General features: G+C 41.6%; 3 protein-coding genes and 1 long non-coding RNA gene across 6 annotated transcripts in view; 2 read left to right on the top strand and 2 right to left on the bottom strand.

The window, feature by feature from the left end:
• LOC117968424 (C-type mannose receptor 2-like) overlaps positions 1 to 21,390 on the top strand; it is a 242,708-nt gene that overhangs the window by 89,154 nt on the left and 132,164 nt on the right. The gene's annotated exons all lie outside the window — the stretch shown is intronic.
• Positions 2,538 to 10,519, top strand: LOC117971649 (apolipoprotein L3-like). The gene is made up of 5 exons (XM_059010571.1): positions 2,538 to 2,748; positions 4,899 to 5,032; positions 5,740 to 6,468; positions 7,435 to 7,542; positions 9,509 to 10,519. Exons 2-5 carry the CDS (start codon positions 4,902 to 4,904, stop codon positions 9,762 to 9,764), a joined length of 1,224 nt encoding a protein of 407 aa, XP_058866554.1. The 5' UTR covers positions 2,538 to 2,748; positions 4,899 to 4,901; the 3' UTR covers positions 9,765 to 10,519.
• On the bottom strand, positions 16,791 to 20,182 carry LOC131709004 (uncharacterized). 3 transcript variants are annotated; one of them, XR_009311336.1, is made up of 3 exons: positions 20,139 to 20,182; positions 19,322 to 19,474; positions 16,791 to 18,798 (listed from the first exon to the last, which is right to left on the bottom strand). It is a non-coding gene; the product is annotated as an uncharacterized LOC131709004 (long non-coding RNA). The 3 variants fall into 3 exon arrangements; XR_009311337.1 differs by lacking the exon at positions 20,139 to 20,182 and adding an exon at positions 19,718 to 19,761; XR_009311338.1 differs by lacking the exon at positions 20,139 to 20,182 and adding an exon at positions 19,595 to 19,679.
• Positions 20,773 to 21,390, bottom strand: part of LOC117964844 (macrophage mannose receptor 1-like) — a 99,482-nt gene continuing 98,864 nt past the window's right edge. Inside the window, exons 11-12 of the mRNA XM_059010659.1 lie at positions 20,964 to 21,005; positions 20,773 to 20,843 (exon numbers count right to left, since the gene is read on the bottom strand). Of these exons, the coding sequence (XP_058866642.1) occupies positions 20,773 to 20,843; positions 20,964 to 21,005 (113 nt within the window). The remainder of the gene's footprint in view (positions 20,844 to 20,963; positions 21,006 to 21,390) is intronic.

Below are 21,390 nucleotides of genomic sequence, written 5' to 3'. Positions count from 1 at the left end.
ATCGCAATGAACCAAGCAGCTCCAGACAGTGCCCAGCTGCGTGTTGAAATGTGTCTCAATTGCAACGAACCCAAAGTAACTGCTGCTGCCCTCTAGAGCAGTGCTTCCCACCCCCGGTCGTTGCAATTGACCTAACACATCTATTATTATTATTATTATTATTATTATTATTATTATTATTATTATTATATGCTATTTAATAGCACATTAAAACATTATTTGTTCTGTTTTATTTCCTCTTCGTACTGACGTCCTGTTTATCCCTTCATATCCCATCAATGCAGGACTCTATTTTAGTGCAGGTGTTGATACTATTTGAATACGAGGCAGGCTGAGCCGCTTCCCTCGTCATCACAACCAAATCACAATGCATACCTGCTTCAATGCGTTCGTTTATCAGTGAATCAATAACAGATCATCTTCTCCGTTCACTCTCCCAGCCGCCAAACAAACTCCCCACGTTCTCCCTCGACAAACACTCAGAAACATGAACGGGGTCAGCAATGCCCTGTTCAGATTTATTTTACACTGGCATGTTATTATTTTTATAAAATGTATTTTATGATTTGATTAGTTGCTTGATGTTGCCTGACACTTTTTGATAATTGATTTGCATCACGTTATGTTGGCTTCTCCGCCCGCTTCCCTGTGTTTGCCCTGTTGAGCACCTAGTAATTGAATTATTAATCAATTTACGCACCTGAATATAAATAGCACATGGTTTTTATAAACGGGATGGCCGTCCTGGGGTTTGTATGCCTGTGCAGGAGTGGGAACGCAGCGTTTGGATCGGGGACCATAAGAAAGTTTACAAACGAGAGGAGGCCATTCAGCCCATCTTGCTCGTTTGGTTGTTAGTAGCTTATTGATCCCAGAATCTCATCAAGCAGCTTCTTGAAGGATCCCAGGGTGTCAGCTTCAACAACATTACTGGGGAGTTGGTTCCAGACCCTCACAATTCTCTGTGTAAAAAAGTGCCTCCTACTTTCTGTTCTGAATGCCCCTTTATCTAATCTCCATTTGTGACCCCTGGGCCTTGTTTCTTTTTTTCAGGTTGAAAAAGTCTTTTGGGTCGATATTGTCAATACCTTTTAGGACTGTGTAGGAGAGATGAGTGAGAGAGACGGAAACGGACCAGTAAATGAAGCATCCCGACAATAAGTATCGGGCTGATGGTATGCCGGTGTGGAATAATGAGCGCGAACGGACCGAGTGTTTTTGAGCATGTTTGGTAGTCGATAGAGTTTAAGAAGTGCACAGAATAGGCTGTATTGCGATGCTGGTTTCTCTCTCGCTCTCTGCGTGTTCCCTTCCCTGCACGGACATTGTGTGTGTGTGGTGTGGGTATTTGTACTTTTGTACCGTGGTATTGTTTTAATTGAAAGTTTTATCGTGTCTTTGAATGTGTATCTCTACTGTATTACTGGGTAGCAGCGTTGTTGCATTTGCAATTTTAATACATGATGTAATTAATGTGAACCTTGTTTGGCTGCTTGAAATCTTGCTACCTGTTAATGGAGTTGTCTTATTATATCAGTACCGTTTTAAAGCAGGCGTTGCTATTGGAAGCTTACAATAAACCAACGCTTGTTAATGTGTCTGTGTGATTTTCTTGGTGACCTTGTTCCTACATGTTTAAATCTATTATCTAAATAAAAATTACCTGAAGGATCTTGTGTAATTTGTTCGGTGCTTTATCGCTGCTGTAGTCGCTCTTCATAATATATTTTTTTGGAACTAAAGGCAGGTTTGTGGTCCGTCTGGACGCTTCCGTGACCGGGGAGGTTTTCCAAACACGCAGAGCTTTTTAAAGTGGTAATCAATGACGTCGTTAAAACAATTAACAACTCATTAAATCAAAATTCATTTGAGCTGGAGTCACCCCTGACTCCAGTAGTTTCCTCATGGTCCTAATGCCCCATGGATTGTCTTTGCACCATAGTAACCGTTTATTTTAAACAGTACTCATTGACTTTTTAGTTTCCCTTATTTAACAGTTATCATTTACACAATGCATTCTTTATCCACGCTTTAGTTTTGATCCCCAAAACATTTCACTTTGTGTACTTATTTGTTTACAATACAGTTTATTTATTGTCTTTGTTTTTGTCTGTACAGCACTGAAACATTACTTAAACAAAACTTAACTGTTCTGCTGATAATATATATAATTTCACTCTATATCACTGCTTTATTGCTGCTTTTTAACATTGATCAATGTTCTATGTAAAGCACTTTGGGTCGACTAATCGTCAAAGGCGCTATATATAATAAAAATGGATTAAAATGAACAGGAGGTGATTTCTGCATTGGAGCTGTCCTGAGATACGATATCCCAGCGCCCATTAAAATGAACACGCTCCACTACTCTCTTATTACACACAAAGATCAATGAAGACACTTCTGGATTACTTGTATAATAATTCTGATTAGGTGTTCATTAATTACTTTTCTGTGTAACTTCCTGGGCCATGTCTAGTTTTATTAATTGTGTTTTATCTTGGCAATGCCACTAGCCAAGCCTTTCAAGCTGGTCCTGTCGTGCTGTGATTAGCACATCGGGCGTGCGAGGAGACCGGCTTTATTTTTTGATCACCGATGATGACCACATGCCTCTACACATTATAACACCGTGGCTCAGCAACACCACGCCCACGGTCACAGAAACTACATCTTACATTCACTTTCAGTTCGTGTCACAGGACACAGCAGAAACGGAGGCGAGGACACCTTTCACCGACGCAAACGGTAAAAAAAACTATTTTGTAATCTGATAATAAAGTTGCTTATATAGTAAATCATGGTCATACTCAACCAAACCTAACGGCATGTTTCAGAACATGTTGTTTTAGCACTAACGTGTCGTACGAGGGAGACACGGCTTGTTACTGTATTAGACGCCAAGTTACAAAAGAAACTTTTGCGTAAATGTTAAAGAAAAAGACCGGTCAACAATAAATACGCGTTTTTTTTTTTTTTTTTAAGAGCTTGGCTTTTGAATCCTGTTTCATAAAAGCGGGTTTCACTGAATCGCTGTCGCAGGCACCTCGCAGATTAAAATTTGGGTTTTCATAAAACTTTCGCAGGGCTGCGACGTCGCAAGTAGCAATTTCCATCGCAGATCCTGTTTTAGGACATCTCCATGCCGCTCATGCGCTTCTCTGGCCGTCGATATGGCACAGAAATCCGAAGGGAAAGAGTATTTAGGGACCGGTCCAGTGTGTAGTGCTATATGTTGAAGCTACCACGCCGCCTGCAGTCCCTGCTTCCACATACACTCAACAGAACCGCAGTTTATCAAGAGTAGTTTAGAAAGGGTTAACAAGTGTACCAATTGATTACAAATTCAGACAATCCGGTATTGAGGTATTCTTGTAAAACAACTAGACTTACAGCTATTTCTATTAAAGATAAGCACATACACAAATACTGTACATATTTCCACAATCAGTTTCATACACTAATACACACACGATTAAAACGCCGTCATATTATTAATTAATCCTATGCGCAACACTCCCCCGCTCCCCCTTCTCGTATATTGAATGGTTTGGTCCAGAATCAACTCTTCTCACTGTCAGAAGTGCAAACGTTTGCAAAATAAGATGTGGAAGGCCACAGGTGCGCTTCATTTGCTTGTTGCGATTGAGTTTTATCTTTTAAATACATGTTCAGATTATTTTATCTACATTATTTCTTATATATGGTCTAAAAATAAGCACTGTTCCAGTTATTACATCTAATTGTAAAACGCTGACACGTCAGCACAGCGCTGATACAGGTTCCCTTCACCTCTCTACATTATTCACACCTGTTGTACCAGACCAGGCACGCTCTATTCAAACTTTTCAGAATTATTTCTCTCTCAGGGTTTCTTAATTTATTGTATTCTTTGCTTATTTGTATGAGATATACGCATGTATATCTCCATATATTAATAGGAGCAAAACAGTTCAATATTCTACACGTGAAGTTCAGAAGCGGTGCTCTCCCTGCCCAAAAGAAGTGGGGCGCTCCCCCGTGACCCCCCAGCACTACACCCCTGGACCGGTCAGACCCCCCCAGCACTACACCCCTGGACCGGTCAGACCCCCCCAGCACTACACCCCTGGACCGGTCAGACCCACCCCCCCAGCACTACACCCCTGGACTGGTCAAACCCCCCAGCATTACACCCCTGGACCGGTCAGACCCCCCAGCACTACACCCCTGGACCGGTCAGACCCACCCCCCCAGCATTACACCCCTGGACCGATCAGATCCCCCAGCACTACACCCCTGGACCGGTCAGACCTCCCCAGCACTACACCCCTGGACCGGTCAGACCCCCCCAGCACTACACCCCTGGACCGGTCAGACCCCCCAGCACTACACCCCTGGACCGGTCAGACCCCCCCAGCACTACACCCCTGGACCGGTCAGACCCCCCAGCACTACACCCCTGGACCGGTCAGATCCCCCAGTACTACACCCCTGGACCGGTCAGACCCCCCCAGCACTACACCCCTGGTCCAGTCACACCACCCCCAGCACGACACCCCTGGACCAGTCAGACCCCCCCAGCACTACACCCCTGGACCGGTCACACCCCCCCCAGCACTACACCCCTGGACCGGTCAGACCCCCCCCCCAGCACTACACCCCTGGACCGGTCACACCCCCCCCCCCAGCACTACACCCCATAATAATAATAATAATAATAATAATAATAATAATAATAATAATAATAATTTGCAAATAAACCTTTTTTTATTGAAATTACATCACAAAGTGTCCAAAAACAAACATCAATAACATTGAGAGTAGTGGACTGTATAAATTATACACTGAGTCGCCATGAACCAACATGTCTATGAATTTCAATAGCTAATAAGTGACTGGTTGCTTTGCTGCTGTAGAGAATGGGACAGCAAGCTGAGAAGAGCAAGCTGCAGGGTACAGACATGGACAGGACGAGTGGAGGAGGAAGAAACAGCACTGAATATGAATGCACTAAAACGAGTAAAGAGCTGCTCGAATCAGAGGACAGCAGGTAAGCTTTTAAACAGGGGGCGAGTGTCTATCCAGGAACACCAAGATATGACTCTGTCCCACTTCAAGGTCTTATAAAATGATTCCCATGCGAAATCTGCACAGTATTTTTACAGTCTCCCCCCATGCTTTTCCTCTGGTTATACTGTACTATGCATTTACCATAGTTTACCACGATGTGCCATATACTTTCTCGTACGTCTCTGTGCTTTACAATGCTTCCCTATGCTTTACCATACCTCTCTGTGCTTTACAATGCTTCCCTCTGCTTTACCAGACCTCTCTGTGCTTTACAATGCTTCCCTATGCTTTACCAGACCTCTCTGTGCTTTACAATGCTTCCCTATGCTTTACCAGACCTCTCTGTGCTTTACAATGCTTCCCTATGCTTTACCAGACCTCTCTGTGCTTTACAATGCTTCCCTCTGCTTTACCAGACCTCTCTGTACTTTACAGTGCTTCCCTGCATTTACCATGTGTCCATTGTATTTTATTGCACTATGCTGTTCTTTTACTGTGGGACACTTGTATCAATGCAGGCAGGGTGTATTCTTAGTAAAAGTAAATGAGTTGGCATTATTCATTTATTTGTCTCTATAAAGAATATGACTTTTCTAACTTGTTATGTGGTGGTAAGCTAGCAGAATCATCATCAAACTCTCATCCCAGCTGTGCTAGTCATTCTAACATTGGTTCATTTCTTTACAGCACAGAGGCTGAAGATCTCAGCAGTGAGATCATTGAACAGTTTATCCAGCTGTTCAGTGAAAAGAAGCCGGAGATTGAAAGACACCTCAAACACCTCCATGAAATAGCTGACGGGCTGGATGAAGTTAACAGGAATTCTGCCATCGCTAAGACTACAGGGAGCTGTGTTAGTGCAGCCGGGGGGGTTATGACCATTGCAGGGTTCGCACTGGCTCCTTTTACATTTGGAGCCTCCACTCTACTGGCTGGCGTTGGGCTTGGAGTTGGTCTGCTCGGAGGAGCCACCACTGTGGGCACAGAAATAACCAAGGCTGTCATCGATGGAGGCGAAAACAAAAAAGTAGCAGAAATCCTGGAAGATGTTGAGTCTGCAATGAGCGAGCTTGATAAGTCAGTGGGTAAAGCCTGCCAGACAGTTTCCAAATGGGATGAAACTGGTTTCGAGCACATTTTAAAAGCCACTGGTCAGCTAGGAGCTAAGGGTGCCAGTGCTGCAAGCGCACTTTCCAGAGTAGTCCGAGTGTCGCTCTCTAAAGGGGCGAGGATAGCAGGAGGGGTCGTTGCTGGAGTATTTGTGGCTTTGGATGTCTACGAGATTGCGAAAAACTCCATTGACATTCATAAAGGATGTAAGAGCGAAAGAGCGAAAGAGATTCGCAAGCTGGTGGAAACCACAGAGGCAGATCTAGCCGAACTGGAGGACGTCTGTTCAGATATGAAGAAGCTCAGGTGAGCTGCTGGTATTTTTTATATATTTGGCAGACGCCTTTATCCGAGGCGACTTACAGGTGTTGCAGGGCAGTAAAGTGTCACAATGCAAGCGTCATATTTAAATACAGTGTAGTTTACAGTCAGTGCAAATACTACTAGAATACAATATGAACTAGGAGGCAACAGGTTAGGATGACAGCAAGTTATATCTACAATGACATAATCGTGCAAGGATAGTGCATTAGCTAAGGATCCAGTAACGTGGTGCTGAGGTCAGGCAAGTCCAGGGCAGAGCAGGAGCAGCAAAGCAAGACTTGTTTAACATGTAGTGCCTCTCTAAGCAGTGTATAACGGGCTGATAAGACAAGAACACTGCCTATACACAGCTACTGCTTCTGTCCCTCACTATATGCACAATATTGCTTCATTAAAAAAAGTAATGCATGTGTTCAATATTTAAACATACAGTCATTTAAATAGCAAACACAATTACTCATAAAAATGTGTTTGAAGCATATAGATTGCAATCATATATGGAAATCTACAAAATATGTACTACTTGCTTACTTGCATCACCCGATAGAATTCACTCCATTTGCATCGTAAAGTCAGTTTGAAACCTGCTGAATAATGTTACATTAACATATTGAATTACACACCGCTGTATATCATGTACTCAAAGAAAACCTGTGAACAATTAAAAAATGTGACATTTCGAAATGTAACATGAAATACTGATTCAAAATTAAATTCTGTATCAATCTTAAAATTCCAGGTGATGAAGTCTTTTGGCCATAGCTGTAGTTTTTACTAATGATAATTTGGAGCTCTGAGAATCTAGTCCTCAGATAAGTATTTATGGAACTAATTCATATTGGAAACACATATCATACATAATAGAACAGTATCACACGTATCGTAAGCTGCAGTGCTCATGCTAGTACTGAATTCATGTATGGTTGTTGAATTGTTTTACTGCCATAGTGATCTGCGGGAAGCAGACTTGGACAGGACTGTGAGAAGGAGGAGACACAGTTCTGAATGTGATTTAACTGATCTGACTGAAGAGCTGGAGGAGCCACAGGGCAGCAGGTAATCCTACTCAGAGAGACCAGGAGGTTAAGAAGGCAATGCAGACCAATGGGTGTATGCATGATGTCAGTGTCAGACAGTACTGAGGTTGTTGCATTCAGGTCGATCCTGTACGTGATCGTTCTAATAGGGCTAATTTGCATTGAAAAAATCGGTTCTTGCTATTGGGATCGTTGAAAACTAGCATTTGTTATTAGAAGGGTCCGTTATAATGAAGTTAACTTATATATATATACAGTGCCGAGAAAAAGTTTGTGAACCCCAATGAGAATTAAATTCCATAGTTTTACCACGATAGCCTTCTTGAGTCTTTTCTTAAATATCCAATAGGGGTTATATTAACCAATTCCATGTCTTTTGAAACAAAATGATGTATGAATTAGACAAACAATGAGTACTTAAGATTCAGGGTATGTGAAAAGTAAGTGAACCCCTGGTTTTATCAGCTCAATTAAGGGGATCATTAGAATCAGGTGTTTAAATAATTAGGTAGATCTTCAGTGGTGAGTTTGGTCTTCACCGTACAGGTGTGTGGAAACACGTCATGCCACGATCAAAATAAATCTCTGAGGACCTCAGAAAAACAGTTTTTGATGCTCATCAGTCTAGAAAGGGTTACAAAACAATTTCTAAGGATTTGGGGCTCCACCAATCCACTGTCAGACAGATAGTCTTCAAATGGAGCAAGTTCAAGACCACAGTCACTCTACCCAGGAGCGGTCATCCTACCAAAATCTCTCCAAGAACAAACCGGAAAATCATCAAGGAAGTCACAAAGAACCCCAGAGTAACATCCAAGGATCTGCAGGGCACTCTTGCCTTGGCTAACGTGAGTGTTCATGACTCAACTATCAGAAAAAGACTGAACAAGAATGGTGTTCATGGAAGGATAGCTAGGAGGAAACCACTGCTCTCTAGAAAGAACATTGCTGCCCATCTGAAGTTCACCAAAGAACACATAGATGATCCACAAGACTTCTGAAACAATGTTCTCTGGACAGACGAGCCAAAGGTAGAACTTTTTGGCCTCAATGAGAAACGTTATGTTTGGCAAAAACCAAACACTGCGTTCGAACAGAAGAACCTCATCCCAACCGTCAAGCATTGTGGTGGGAGTGTGATGGTTTGGGGCTGCTTTGCTGCCTCAGGACCTGGACGGCTTGCCATCATTGACACAACCATGAATTCTGCATTGTATCAGAAGATTCTAGAGGAGAATGTCAGGCCATCCGTCCGTGAGCTGAAGCTGAACCGAAAGTGGGTCATGCAGCAAAACAATGATCCTAAACAAACAAGCAGATCTACAAAAGAATGGCTGCAGAAGAAGAATTTCCCCATTTTAGAATGGCCTAGTCAAAGTCCGGACCTAAACCCCATCGAAATGCTGTGGCAGGACCTGAAGCGAGCTGTCCATGCAAGGAAGCCCTCAAATGTCACCAAGTTGAAGCAGTTCTGTAAGGAGGAATGGGCCAAAATTCCTCAAAGCCGATGGAGAGACTGACCAACAGTTACAGGAAACGCTTAGCTGAAGTCATTGCTGCTCAAGGGGGTGCCACCAGTTACTGAATCTAAAGGTTCACATACTTTTTCACACATGGATATTGAATGTTTGAATCATTTGTGGATGAATAAATGTTGAAAAAGTATCATGTTTTTGTGACATTTGTTTAATCAGGTTAACTTGATCTATTATTAGGACTTAGATTAAGATCTAATAACATTTTAGGTTTGACATATGTGAAATATATGAAAATCCTAAGTGGTTCACAAACTTTCTCAGCACTATATATATATATATATATATATATATATATATATATATATATATATATATATATGCTTGGCCCCTTTGGAAATGAGAGTACTATTAAGGAGCCTACTAACTCTCCCACTTAAGTAATTTAATGAATATGTTAACTTTAACCAGTACACTTAAAAATGAATGAACTGAAATCCTTTCTTTTAGTTTGACTGTGGAGCTGGACCCTGAAAAGAAGAGGACCATGGAAAAGGAAACCAGTGAACTTCCAGCGATTGCTGAGGCTGCTTTTCCAGTCAGGATTACTGCTAAAGCAGGGGCTGCATTGGGCTTGAGTGCTTTGGCAGCATTGGCTGTACTGTCCACTGAAGACCCAATTGCTGTAGGAGCCATTGTGTTAATGCTGCTTCTGCTGGTGTTGATGCTGTGTTTGACTGTACAGCTGTCACGGCAGATACAGTGAATTAGCCAGTTCTGCCAGCTAAGCACATTCCCCAGGTCACAAGTTCTCCCAAGACTCCCATTGCATAGCAGTTTGATCCATTCCTGGTTTTACTAGGAGTTTAATAAAAGACAACTGAGCTTGTTACCTAAACACACTGTGGCTAATCACACTCCTAATAAAACCTGGAGTGGGTGAAACTGCTATGCAATAGAGTCTTAGTATCTGTATTAGTATTAATCATATTATAAGTATTGGTTTAGTATTAATATTTCACCCTCTTATTTTCTGACTTTATGCAATGGAATAAATTACATCATACATTTGATTAGTATTTATCTTGAACGAAGCACACAGGAGAGCACAAAGGAGAAGTTGAGAAACAGTTATCAAGACAAGAGTCTGACCCCAGAGGAGTAGTGGATGAAGAGTCAGCAATAAGACTGTGGTAACTAACACAAAGTTGGCTGTTGCTGTAAAATGAATATGACTATACAATATGTATGGGCACTGTTTAAGAGTGGAGCATTATAACCTCGAATTCAAGTTCATGTTGTACCCTAGCTGCAGGCTGACATGAAATGCGTTCTAGATGAAAGTACAAAGCTTAGCACAAGTGTTTAACTCCAGCTGTAATATTTTGTATACCTCCTGGTTTGTAAGAGAAAAAAAAATAATATATCAACTATAATATAGTTTTGTAACAGATAAACATATACTGTAATATTGGTGCTAAAATAATATAGCTTTTAATAAAACAAAACTTCAAACTCCTCTCTCCTCACAACCATTTTCAGCTTTCGTTATGCTTGTGCACCCCTCTGTTAAGTTAACTGCATACCATTATATATATATATATATATATATATATATATTCAATGGCAAAAAATATTGTTAAAGTAACGTTAAGGTTTCAGCATTGTAACCAGAGCCGAGGTTTCAAGGCAATATTTATATTACTGCTCGGTATTGACTATTCCACCTCCAAATGTATGTTACATGACAAACCAACAGAAAAAATGAAGGAGTCTTTTGTACTTTTCCAGACTTTTTACATGAGCATCAGCATTGATGATGAGGACACGACTTCGGTGTCCTCATAGCTAGTGATGGCCATGTAAAGTTTGGTTGCAAAACTCCAAAAGTTAGGAAATTGAAAGTTAAGTTAGCCATGCACCCTTAACTCTGCACCCTTATGTGTATATTTCCCATCACACTTGACATCATCAATGACATCACTAAGCACATGACAAATTCTCCCTGAAGACTGGCCATAGGGAGATAACACTGGGAAATCATAGCCTTTGTGATTGGTAACTGCATTAGCATTCCCACAATGTTTGCTGTCAATATGTGCTTTAATGAACAACAGAATTCCTTGTACTCAGACATGTGTAATTCATGTTGAGGTATGTAGTGATGAGTAAAAGAGTTTTTGGAAAGGAGTACCTGAAAACGAATGGGACATGCAATATGTCAAAGCCTACATGTATGTTAACACTTTCCATTACAGTTAGTGCTGTATGGTATACTGTTGATACATGTATGCTGTGGTCCACCTCTTGTTTATGTACTTCATTGAGTACTGTTAAATTTTCACAATGAATCTGCAATTGTACCTAAACATTTTAGTGTCATAATTGGCTTCCAGCATATCAGTATGTTAGCAAGCATTCATAGTCAACTGTAAAGAAAGACGAATGGTTAATCACAGTGCCAACACACACACACTGCAGAAAATGCAGTGACTCCTTTTGCCACGTGAAACAGTGCAGTTAATACAAGAAAGCCACTGTTGCAGATTCCAAATACAGAACATCTTGTTTGTATGAATATTGCTGATCGCGTTTGTTTAACATTAGTTCCAGTAATACATGGAAGGCCCCTGTGATCAGGAAGTGCAAAGTGTGTAATAATCCAACAGTGATTTAACTCCCCAAACACTCCGTGTTTATTAATATAACAAAAAGAAATGCTCAAAAATAAAGCAAGTCGCCCCTGATACCAGCAATGGTATAGCGGAAGCACAACACGGCAGGTTGCAGTCCCAATCCTCAGTGCACAAAACAGGGCTCTTGTGGTCCTTCTTTCCTGGGTGGTGCTTGGCTGTGCTGTTCAGTGCTGTGCAGTGAAACGGTAAGTCGGGTTCGTGCCGGCTTCGTGGCTACAGCGCCACTCTCCTCTTTACCCCTCTGCAACAACGAAACAAATCCAGCCTTCGGCCGCGTCATCGATAGTCAGCGTAAGGGGCCGTACCTGCGTAGCTGCGTCCCCTTTGTACTACCCAACTCCTCCCTGATCAAGGATTGCAGCCAACTAGGCTGGTCCTCAAAATCTGTCCCTGAACCCTGTATGGCTCTCATTTTTCTCAGCACCTCAGCATATCTCAGCACCTAAGGGACATGCTCTAGATGTGGTTATAACATTAGGTCTAGTAATCTTACTCGCTTTCCTTCTGTCCATTTTCTAGTTTATTTTGATGTCGATAGTGCTTCACCTTTCCTGCTGTAGTGCCACAAACTATTGTATTTTGATCCCGTCGACTTTTAGATCCAGTTAAGTTAACTAGCTTGGTTGCTGATTCGACGTTAAGTACTGCACTGTCATTACCAACTGACGAGGCAGTTGCCCTGTATAATTCAACACTACCCAGTATTATTGATCAGGTAGAACCACTTCATACCCACACTATCAGTCTAAAATGCTTTTTCTCACTGGTACACTGAGGACCTCAAGGGTTTAAAAACTGAAGGTGGCAGTTTGGAACAACAATGGCGGGCACCTGGGCTCTGTGTTGACCACGAGCTCTGGAAGACACATATGAAAAAATATCAATTGGCCTCGTCTTATTTCTCTAATGTTATTTCCACTGGCCCAAACCACTGTTTAATACTGTGGGTACACTTTGTTTAATGCTGTTGATACACTTTTAAATCCTAAAACAATTAACCCAGTGCACGGAGATCAAACTGACACCTGTGAAAACCTTTTACAATTTTTTTACAGATAAAATTGAAGAGATTAGGACCCAGCTGCCTCTCTGCCATTAGTATTGCTGCCCCCTCCACTTCAGATTGTTATTCAGCTATGACTGCTATTTATAATGAGTTTACAGCGATAACTGAGGCTGACATAAAGGCGCTCAGATGACCTGTGGTTTAGATCCTTCGCCTACCTGGTTTATTAGGGAGTGTTCTCCTATCCTGGGTCCCACTCTGACTCATATTGTTAACTCCTCTTATTAGGGAGTGTTCTCATATCCTGGGTCCTACTCTGACTCATATTGTTAACTCCTCTTATTAGGGAGTGTTCTCCTATCCTGGGTCCCACTCTGACTCATATTGTTAACTTCACTTTGATATCTGGAAGGGTTCCATCTACTTAAAACTGGCTGAAATAAAACCTTTTCGAAAAGACAGAACTCCCCCACACGATCTTGCGAATTATAAGACTATTTCCTATATTCCCTTTCTAGTTTATTGAAAAAGTAACTGCCCAGCTTCAGCTTCACTGTCATTTTTGTAAATATGGGCTACTGGAAAAATTTCAGTCAGGTTTTCGCTCAAGCCACAGGACTGAGATGCCCTTTTGAGGGTCTGTAATGACCGCCTCCGTATTGTCACAATTGGGGAATTGTCTATTCTAGTGTTACTGGATCTGTCTGCTGCTTTTGACACTGTGTATCATGGAATCTTACTGGAGAGATTGCAAATTTATATTGGAATTTCTAAACTACTTTTTTCTCAGATGGATTATTGTGATGCTGTTTGCTGGCCTCCTTGATTTCTCGGCTGGATTATTGTGATGCTGTTTGCTGGCCTCCCTGATTTCTCAGATGGATTATTGTAATGCTGTTTGCTGGCCTCCCTGATTTCTCAGATGGATTATTGTGATGCTGTTTGCTGGCCTCCCTGATTTCTCAGATGGATTATTGTAATGCTGTTTGCTGGCCTCCCTGATTTCTCAGATGGATTATTGTGATGCTGTGTGCTGGCCTCCCTGATTTCTCGGCTGGATTATTGTAATGCTGTTTGCTGGCCTCCCTGATTTCTCAGATGGATTATTGTAATGCTGTTTGCTGGCCTCCCTGATTTCTCGGCTGGATTATTGTAATGCTGTTTGCTGGCCTCCCTGATTTCTCAGATGGATTATTGTGATGCTGTTTGCTGGCCTCCCTGATTTCTCAGATGGATTATTGTAATGCTGTTTGCTGGCCTCCCTGATTTCTCAGATGGATTATTGTGATGCTGTGTGCTGGCCTCCCTGATTTCTCGGCTGGATTATTGTAATGCTGTTTGCTGGCCTCCCTGATTTCTCAGATGGATTATTGTAATGCTGTTTGCTGGCCTCCCTGATTTCTCGGATGGATTATTGTAATGCTGTTTGCTGGCCTCCCTGATTTCTCAGATGGATTATTGTAATGCTGTTTGCTGGCCTCCCTGATTTCTCAGATGGATTATTGTGATGCTGTTTGCTGGCCTCCCTGATTTCTCAGATGGATTATTGTAATGCTGTTTGCTGGCCTCCCTGATTTCTCAGATGGATTATTGTAATGCTGTTTGCTGGCCTCCCTGATTTCTCGGCTGGATTATTGTGATGCTGTTTGCTGGCCTCCTTGATTTCTCAGATGGATTATTGTGATGCTGTTTGCTGGCCTCCCTGATTTCTCAGATGGATTATTGTGATGCTGTTTGCTGGCCTCCCTGATTTCTCGGCTGGATTATTGTGATGCTGTTTGCTGGCCTCCTTGATTTCTCAGATGGATTATTGTGATGCTGTTTGCTGGCCTCCCTGATTTCTCAGATGGATTATTGTAATGCTGTTTGCTGGCCTCCCTGATTTCTCAGATGGATTATTGTGATGCTGTTTGCTGGCCTCCTTGATTTCTCGGCTGGATTATTGTGATGCTGTTTGCTGGCCTCCCTGATTTCTCGGCTGGATTATTGTGATGCTGTTTGCTGGCCTCCTTGATTTCTCGGCTGGATTATTGTGATGCTGTTTGCTGGCCTCCCTGATTTCTCAGATGGATTATTGTGATGCTGTTTGCTGGCCTCCCTGATTTCTCAGATGGATTATTGTAATGCTGTTTGCTGGCCTCCCTGATTTCTCAGATGGATTATTGTGATGCTGTTTGCTGGCCTCCTTGATTTCTCGGCTGGATTATTGTGATGCTGTTTGCTGGCCTCCCTGATTTCTCGGCTGGATTATTGTAATGCTGTTTGCTGGCCTCCCTGATTTCTCTGCTGGATTATTGTAATGCTGTTTGCTGGCCTCCCTGATTTCTCGGCTGGATTATTGTGATGCTGTTTGCTGGCCTCCCTGATTTCTCAGATGGATTATTGTGATGCTGTTTGCTGGCCTCCCTGATTTCTCGGCTGGATTATTGTAATGCTGTTTGCTGGCCTCCCTGATTTCTAAGATACGTTGTATCCAGCTAGTTCACAATGCTGCAGCTAGAACCCTTACAAGCACCAGCCGATCACAACATACCACTCCCATTCCTAAATCACCGCACTGGCTTCCTGTTAAATTTAGGATTGATTTTAAAATTCTCCTCGCTACTTACAAGGCAGTACACGGCCTTGGTCCTCAATATTTGCAGGAACGTTTGGTGCCCTGTGCTCCTCGCTGCAGTGTGCTGAACAATTGGTGGTTCCCAAAAGTCTCTTAAAATCAGCAGCTTTTAGTTGTTATGCCCTGTGCCTCTGGAGCTCTGCCCCAGTTTATACCCGAAGTGCTGGCACAGTTTCATCTTTTAAATTAGCTTTAAAAACATATTTGTTTTCATTAGCTTATTTTTTTTTAGCTGGATTGATTGGCCAATAGCTTTTTATTATTTTACTGTAAAACGCCCTTGGATGCTCTGCATGAAGAGAGCTATACAAAAGCAGATTGTCATTAAATGGGAACAATTCTTCTAAAGGCTCCTCTTCTTAATGGAAGCTTCAGCCTGCTGTCGTGTTACAGCTAACACCTCTCCTGGTGAGATTAAGTCAAAAAACTCTGGAAAATCCCTCCCCAAGATTAGGAGGTAAAACTCCCACTCTTAGCTGTGCTGTTTTTGTGCCACTTGTATATCAATCAAGGCTGAGGGATAAGTTTAAGCATCCCCATGAATACAAACAATTTTTATACCAGTCTTGGTTTGTGCTTTGTGAGCAGGCACCAGCTTGCTACACACTAAAGTTTGCATGCTGCCTGAGTCTATTTCCTTCTACCACTAGGGGAATCACATACTCATGTACAGAAGCAGGTTTGCAACCTAGGTTTGTCAGCACAGTTATTAGATTGCAAGACATTTACTCCCCCTTATGGTCAGTACAACAGTCACCACAATCATGAACTGCAATGCTGTACGTTTCCCTTGGCCATGGATGAGCTATACATGCGCTCCCCCTTCTTAAACCAAATGGTTCTTTAGTTCATTTCTCTCTTACTGTCTCTCTGCTCCAACACACACTTCACAAACAAACACTCCTTTGTTCCTTTAATAGCACGTGGCCAGGGGCTTGATTGATTCCATCCATCCTCCAATCACCACTGGGCTCCACACTTTTCCATTCACACTTCAATTAATTAAATAATTAAACAATGCCATGTGGCTGTGCAAGGGCGGCCATCTTGGTTCCAGCTTCCTTCACCAAGATGGCCGCCGGAACGGCAAACTCTCTCTTACACCCGTGCCCCCATGGGTAGAGCCTCTGTTCTGTCACAAACCCATATACACAGAACACGTTATATCAGGTTTGAGTCATTTCAAGTCTGCTGACATCACAAAGATCCCACCCAGTGTGTCCCAGAACCCCAATGTGAAATACCACAGAGTTGTAACCCTTTAGATTAGCTGAAAATATAGTTGCTATATCGCTTCCCTATCTGCAATACCTCTTTGGAAACAGTAGGTGGCAGAATAATTCTGAAATGCTTGTGCTTTGGCTGGCTTCTGTTTAACAGTGGATTCAATTGTATTTCTGGATGAAAAGGTTTTGTGAAGGTGTTAGTGGTATGTGTTATATTTAGAGAAATCAAGCAACAAAAGACTGAGGGTTCAAACTGAAGTTCAACTCTTTATTCATTTTATAATGGCAGATACACTCAGAAATGTAGAATATAAAGAGTGAGGCAGGACTTATTCAATATATTGAAAGATGTAGCATCATATTAAAATAGAATTACAGTGTGTCTCTTTACTACATTCCTCATCAGATTAGCATGAGCTGCAATCTGCTTCATCAGAAACCAGGCCCTGTTGGCTGTCCAGTTTGTTTGCATTCCCTAGAGGCAGGTAGTTTAATCTGCAGGCACACAAGCTTCCTCCCTCCTTGAAGCTTTCTGGTCTCTCTTTGTGTCACTCTAGTGTGCACTAAACAGGCACGCTGCTGAGACTACCTGCAGCAGCAGGGGGGTATGAACGACCGCTCTGCTGCAGCTCAGGGAAGCAACACAGGAGTGCAAACAAGGGACAGAAAAGAGTTTCTTTTCTTTTCCAAGTGGAGTGTTTGTGATACTAGTGCTGATGACATCACACAGGCCTGACTACAGACACACTTTATTAAATACATAAAAACTACTTAAATATTTAAAACATTTTTATTTTTAAAAGAAAAAAAGCTTAAAAAGTAGTTATAATGAGAATATCAAGTTACCCCATTCCCCCCGCTGTGCTTCTTCCATTAACAATGTATCCTGTATTAAAGGACTGCTAACCTAGGGTTAAAATCCATTTTCTTAAAGCTTACTAACCCCAGCAATATTATCACTGGCCCCTTTCTTTTGCTTGGGTTTTATACTTCAATTTGGAAAGTAGATATTTCATAGTCAACGTTATAGATACTAATGATTTAAACCAAGCTGCTGCTGCGTCCTCAATCAGACCAAGTGACCTACAGCAAAGGTACCAGGATGCAGCAGTTTATCTACACGCTGCATTTTAAACAGCTGAGGATCCTGAAATAAAAAAACAAGTGAAGCAGCTTCTGAAAAGACTCCTCAAGGCTGACTGTGAGGAAGTGAGGTGGGGAAGCATGTTAGCGTTGCACTGTGTACTGAGGCATTTAGGAGAAGCACTGAAGACTGTGCAACACTATTATGCTTCCCCACCTCACTTCATTACAATCAGCCTTGAGGAGTCTTTTCAGGAGGCATTTTACTGGAATAGTTAGTAAGCACTGCAGATAATGCTCTTAGTTGAAACAACAGAGAATCACACAGAACACACACAATAGGATATTAAACAAGCACAATGAAATATCAGAATAATGTATATCATTAAAGATTGCTACATAGCATTATCTTCTATAGTATTTTGATGTATTACTCCTATAGTAAAGCTCTGGGTTCTGTGGAGACAGTGGTTCTCAGACTGGGGGTTGGGAACCCTGGGGGTTCACAGGAAGGTTTCAAGCGACCACATCACAAGCAGACCTACCATCCGCAATGGCTGCAGTGCATTGCAGCAGCTCTTTATAGAGAGCAGACATGGCATTGCAAACTCTGTCACATACAAGACTTCGATTTCCTTTATTACTCACACATTGCTTACACAATATCATTCAGATTTAGATATTTCTATAATTTATTAGTAAATAGGTTTTTTTCAGACTAAAGTGACCTTAAAAGGGGTCCCAACTACAGATTTAGAACCACTGCTGTACACCCTTTTAGGGGTGTTGTTAATCTTTGAAACAGATAAAGGGGAGCTTTTCATAACAGCACAGATCATTCCACTCAGCCCCCCCATCCTCCCTCAGCACCATCTCCCCACAGTGCTCATAGTAAGGATTGTTGGGCTCCCCAGGGGCCCAGTTAGTGTAGTTTACAGGCCCCTTGTTATCCTCACCAGCCACCCAGTACCAGTTATCATACACAATGCTTCTGTGCAGGCCGATCCAGAATTGCGATGCAGTGCTGTTCCTGACGAGCTCCGACACTCTGTTCTGTGCAGCCAGGCTTGTGAGGTTCACTAGGTCAGTGTAGTGATCCTTGCAGTACCGCCAAGCCTCCGGCCAGACCATACTGTCAGAGATCAGGTGGAGACCCTCAGGGACTGGAGTGCCTGGTGATAATAATAATAATAATAATAATAATAATAATAATAATAATAATAATAATAATAATAATAATAATAATAATAATAATAATAATAATAATAATAATAATAATAATAATCATCATTTCATTAACTGTGATCTGGTTTTGTACGTGTGCTATTCATGTGCCGGTCATGAGTGTTGGGTTGGTGTTTGCAGTAATATTTAAATTGTGCTTCTACAGCTGCCATCAGCCTGCATTTCTTTATGACAGCAGTGTGGTTCAGATGATCAGGGCAATATTATCACTGATGTGATTTCTCACCTCTATTGCAGCTGGTAACATGATTTATCAAATAATCAGTTGGCTTCACAGACCCCAACCAGCACTAATCTTGCAGTACCTAATGTTACCTCAGGTCAGGTAGTCCAAGCATAGTGCTAATCAGGGTCTGTGAAAGCAGATGATAATTTATATATATTCCCAGTAGAGGAGGAGTTACTCTGCTCAGGCAAGCCGTTTCACTGCACCCTATGCACGGTGCCCACCTGTTCCTGCAGGTGAAGTGCCAGGGAGCCAGGAGCTGGAGTGTGAAGGGGAGCTGGCTCGAGGAGAGGTGCCGTCCATCGTGGAAGGCTGCTGGGATTGTTCTCCTCCATCTTCAGAGAGCCGTGTTGAAGGAGGGTCTGAGGGGGTTAGATCTGTAGAAACAGATGAATCAATAATGAATATATTACAATAAATAAAATAATTCAGTAATTTATTACAGTCACATTTCTGCTGTGGGCTTTCAATCAAACTGAACTGATTACACTCCATACCTTCAGAGAGTCGTGTTGAAGGAGGGTCTGAGGGGGTTAGATCTGTAGAAACAAATGAATCAATAATGAATAAATTATAATAAATAAAATAAATTCAACTGAATGCAGGATCTAACTCCATACCTTCAGAGAGCCGTGTTGAAGGAGGGTCTGAGGGGGTTGCATCTGTATGAAGATGAAAGAAGTATCATTTATATTTCAAGTCTATTGTTTTAATATATTGTAATGAAACTGTGTCTATGCTGCTGTCTCCACCAGGGCAATGCTCACAATGACATGCTGTCTCACTCATCCTGAAGGAATCAATGTTTTTAAATCAATACAATAAATATAAAAAAATAATAAATAAAATAAATTCAACTGAATGCAGGATCTAACTGCATACCTTCAGAGAGCCGTGTTGAAGGAGGGTCTGAGGGGGCTGGATCTGTAGAAACAAATGAATCAATAATGAATAAATATCAATTATTTAATTATTTTATTTATTAACAGCCACATTTCAGCTGTGGACTTTCAATCAAACTGAACTGTTTACACTCCATACCTTCAGAGAGCCGTGTTGAAGGAGGGTCTGAGGGGGTTAGATCTGTAGAAACAAATGAATCGATAATGAATAAATTACAATAAATAAAATAATTCAGTAATTTATTACAGTCACATTTCTGCTGTAGGCTTTCAATCAAACTGAACTGATTACACTCCAGACCTTCAGAGAGCGTTGTTGAAGGAGGGTCTGAGGGGGTTGCATCTGTAGAAACAAAAGAATCAATAAAGAATAAATTACAATAAATAAAATAAATTCAACTGAATGCAGGATCTAACTACATACCTTCAGAGAGCCGTGTTGAAGGAGGGTCTGAGGGGGTTGGATCTGTAGAAACAGATGAATCAATAATAAATAGTCACATTTCTGCTGTAGGCTTTCAATCAAACTGAAGTGATTACACTCCATACCTTCAGAGAGCCGTGTTGAAGGAGGGTCTGAGGGGGTTAGATCTGTGTGAGGATGAAAGAAGTATCATTCATGCATTGTTTTATTGTATTGTAATGAAACTGTGTCTATGCTGCTGTCTCCACCAGGGCAATGCTCACAATGACATGCTGTCTCACTCATCCTGAAGGAATCAATGTTTTTAAATCAATACAATAAATATAAAAAAATAATAAATAAAATAAATTCAACTGAATGCAGGATCTAACTGCATACCTTCAGAGAGCCGTGTTGAAGGAGGGTCTGAGGGGGCTGGATCTGTAGAAACAAATGAATAGATAATTAAGAAATAATAATAAATAAAATAATTCAGTAATTTATTACAGTCACATTTCTGCTGTGGGCTTTCAATCAAACTGAACTGTTTACACTCCAGACCTTCAGAGAGCGTTGTTGAAGGAGGGTCTGAGGGGGTTGCATCTGTAGAAACAAATGAATCAATAATTAATAAATAATAATAAATACAATAATTCAGTAATTTATTACAGTCACATTTCTGCTGTAGGCTTTTAATCAAACTGAAGTGATTACACTCCATACCTTCAGAGAGCCGTGTTGAAGGAGGGTCTGAGGGGGTTGTCAAGATAATAGAAGTCTGATTTATTTTTCTAAGTGTAATGAAACTGTATGTGTTGTCCTGTCAGTGCAATGCTCACAATGACATGCTATCTCACTCATCCTGAAGGGATCAATGTTTTTAAATCAATACAATAAATACCCAATCAGAATGTATTTTACAGCATGTGTCTCTCCTGTGTGTAACAATGAGGGGTAGCTGCTCCCTGCTCACACACTCTTAATGATG

This window comes from Acipenser ruthenus, chromosome 41 (assembly GCF_902713425.1).
Source record: "Acipenser ruthenus chromosome 41, fAciRut3.2 maternal haplotype, whole genome shotgun sequence".
Lineage (NCBI taxonomy): Eukaryota > Metazoa > Chordata > Actinopteri > Acipenseriformes > Acipenseridae > Acipenser > Acipenser ruthenus.
This window is presented reverse-complemented; position numbering and strand designations above follow the sequence as displayed.

Excerpts from the sequence above, each read along its gene's own strand:
- LOC117971649 (XM_059010571.1), top strand. The coding sequence starts at position 4,902 with ATGGGACAGCAAGCTGAGAAGAGCAAGCTGCAGGGTACAGACATGGAC. Across the intron at positions 5,033-5,739 it reads CTCGAATCAGAGGACAGCAG|CACAGAGGCTGAAGATCTCA; the intron begins GTAAGCTTTTAA and ends ATTTCTTTACAG. Across the intron at positions 6,469-7,434 it reads TCAGATATGAAGAAGCTCAG|TGATCTGCGGGAAGCAGACT; the intron begins GTGAGCTGCTGG and ends TTACTGCCATAG.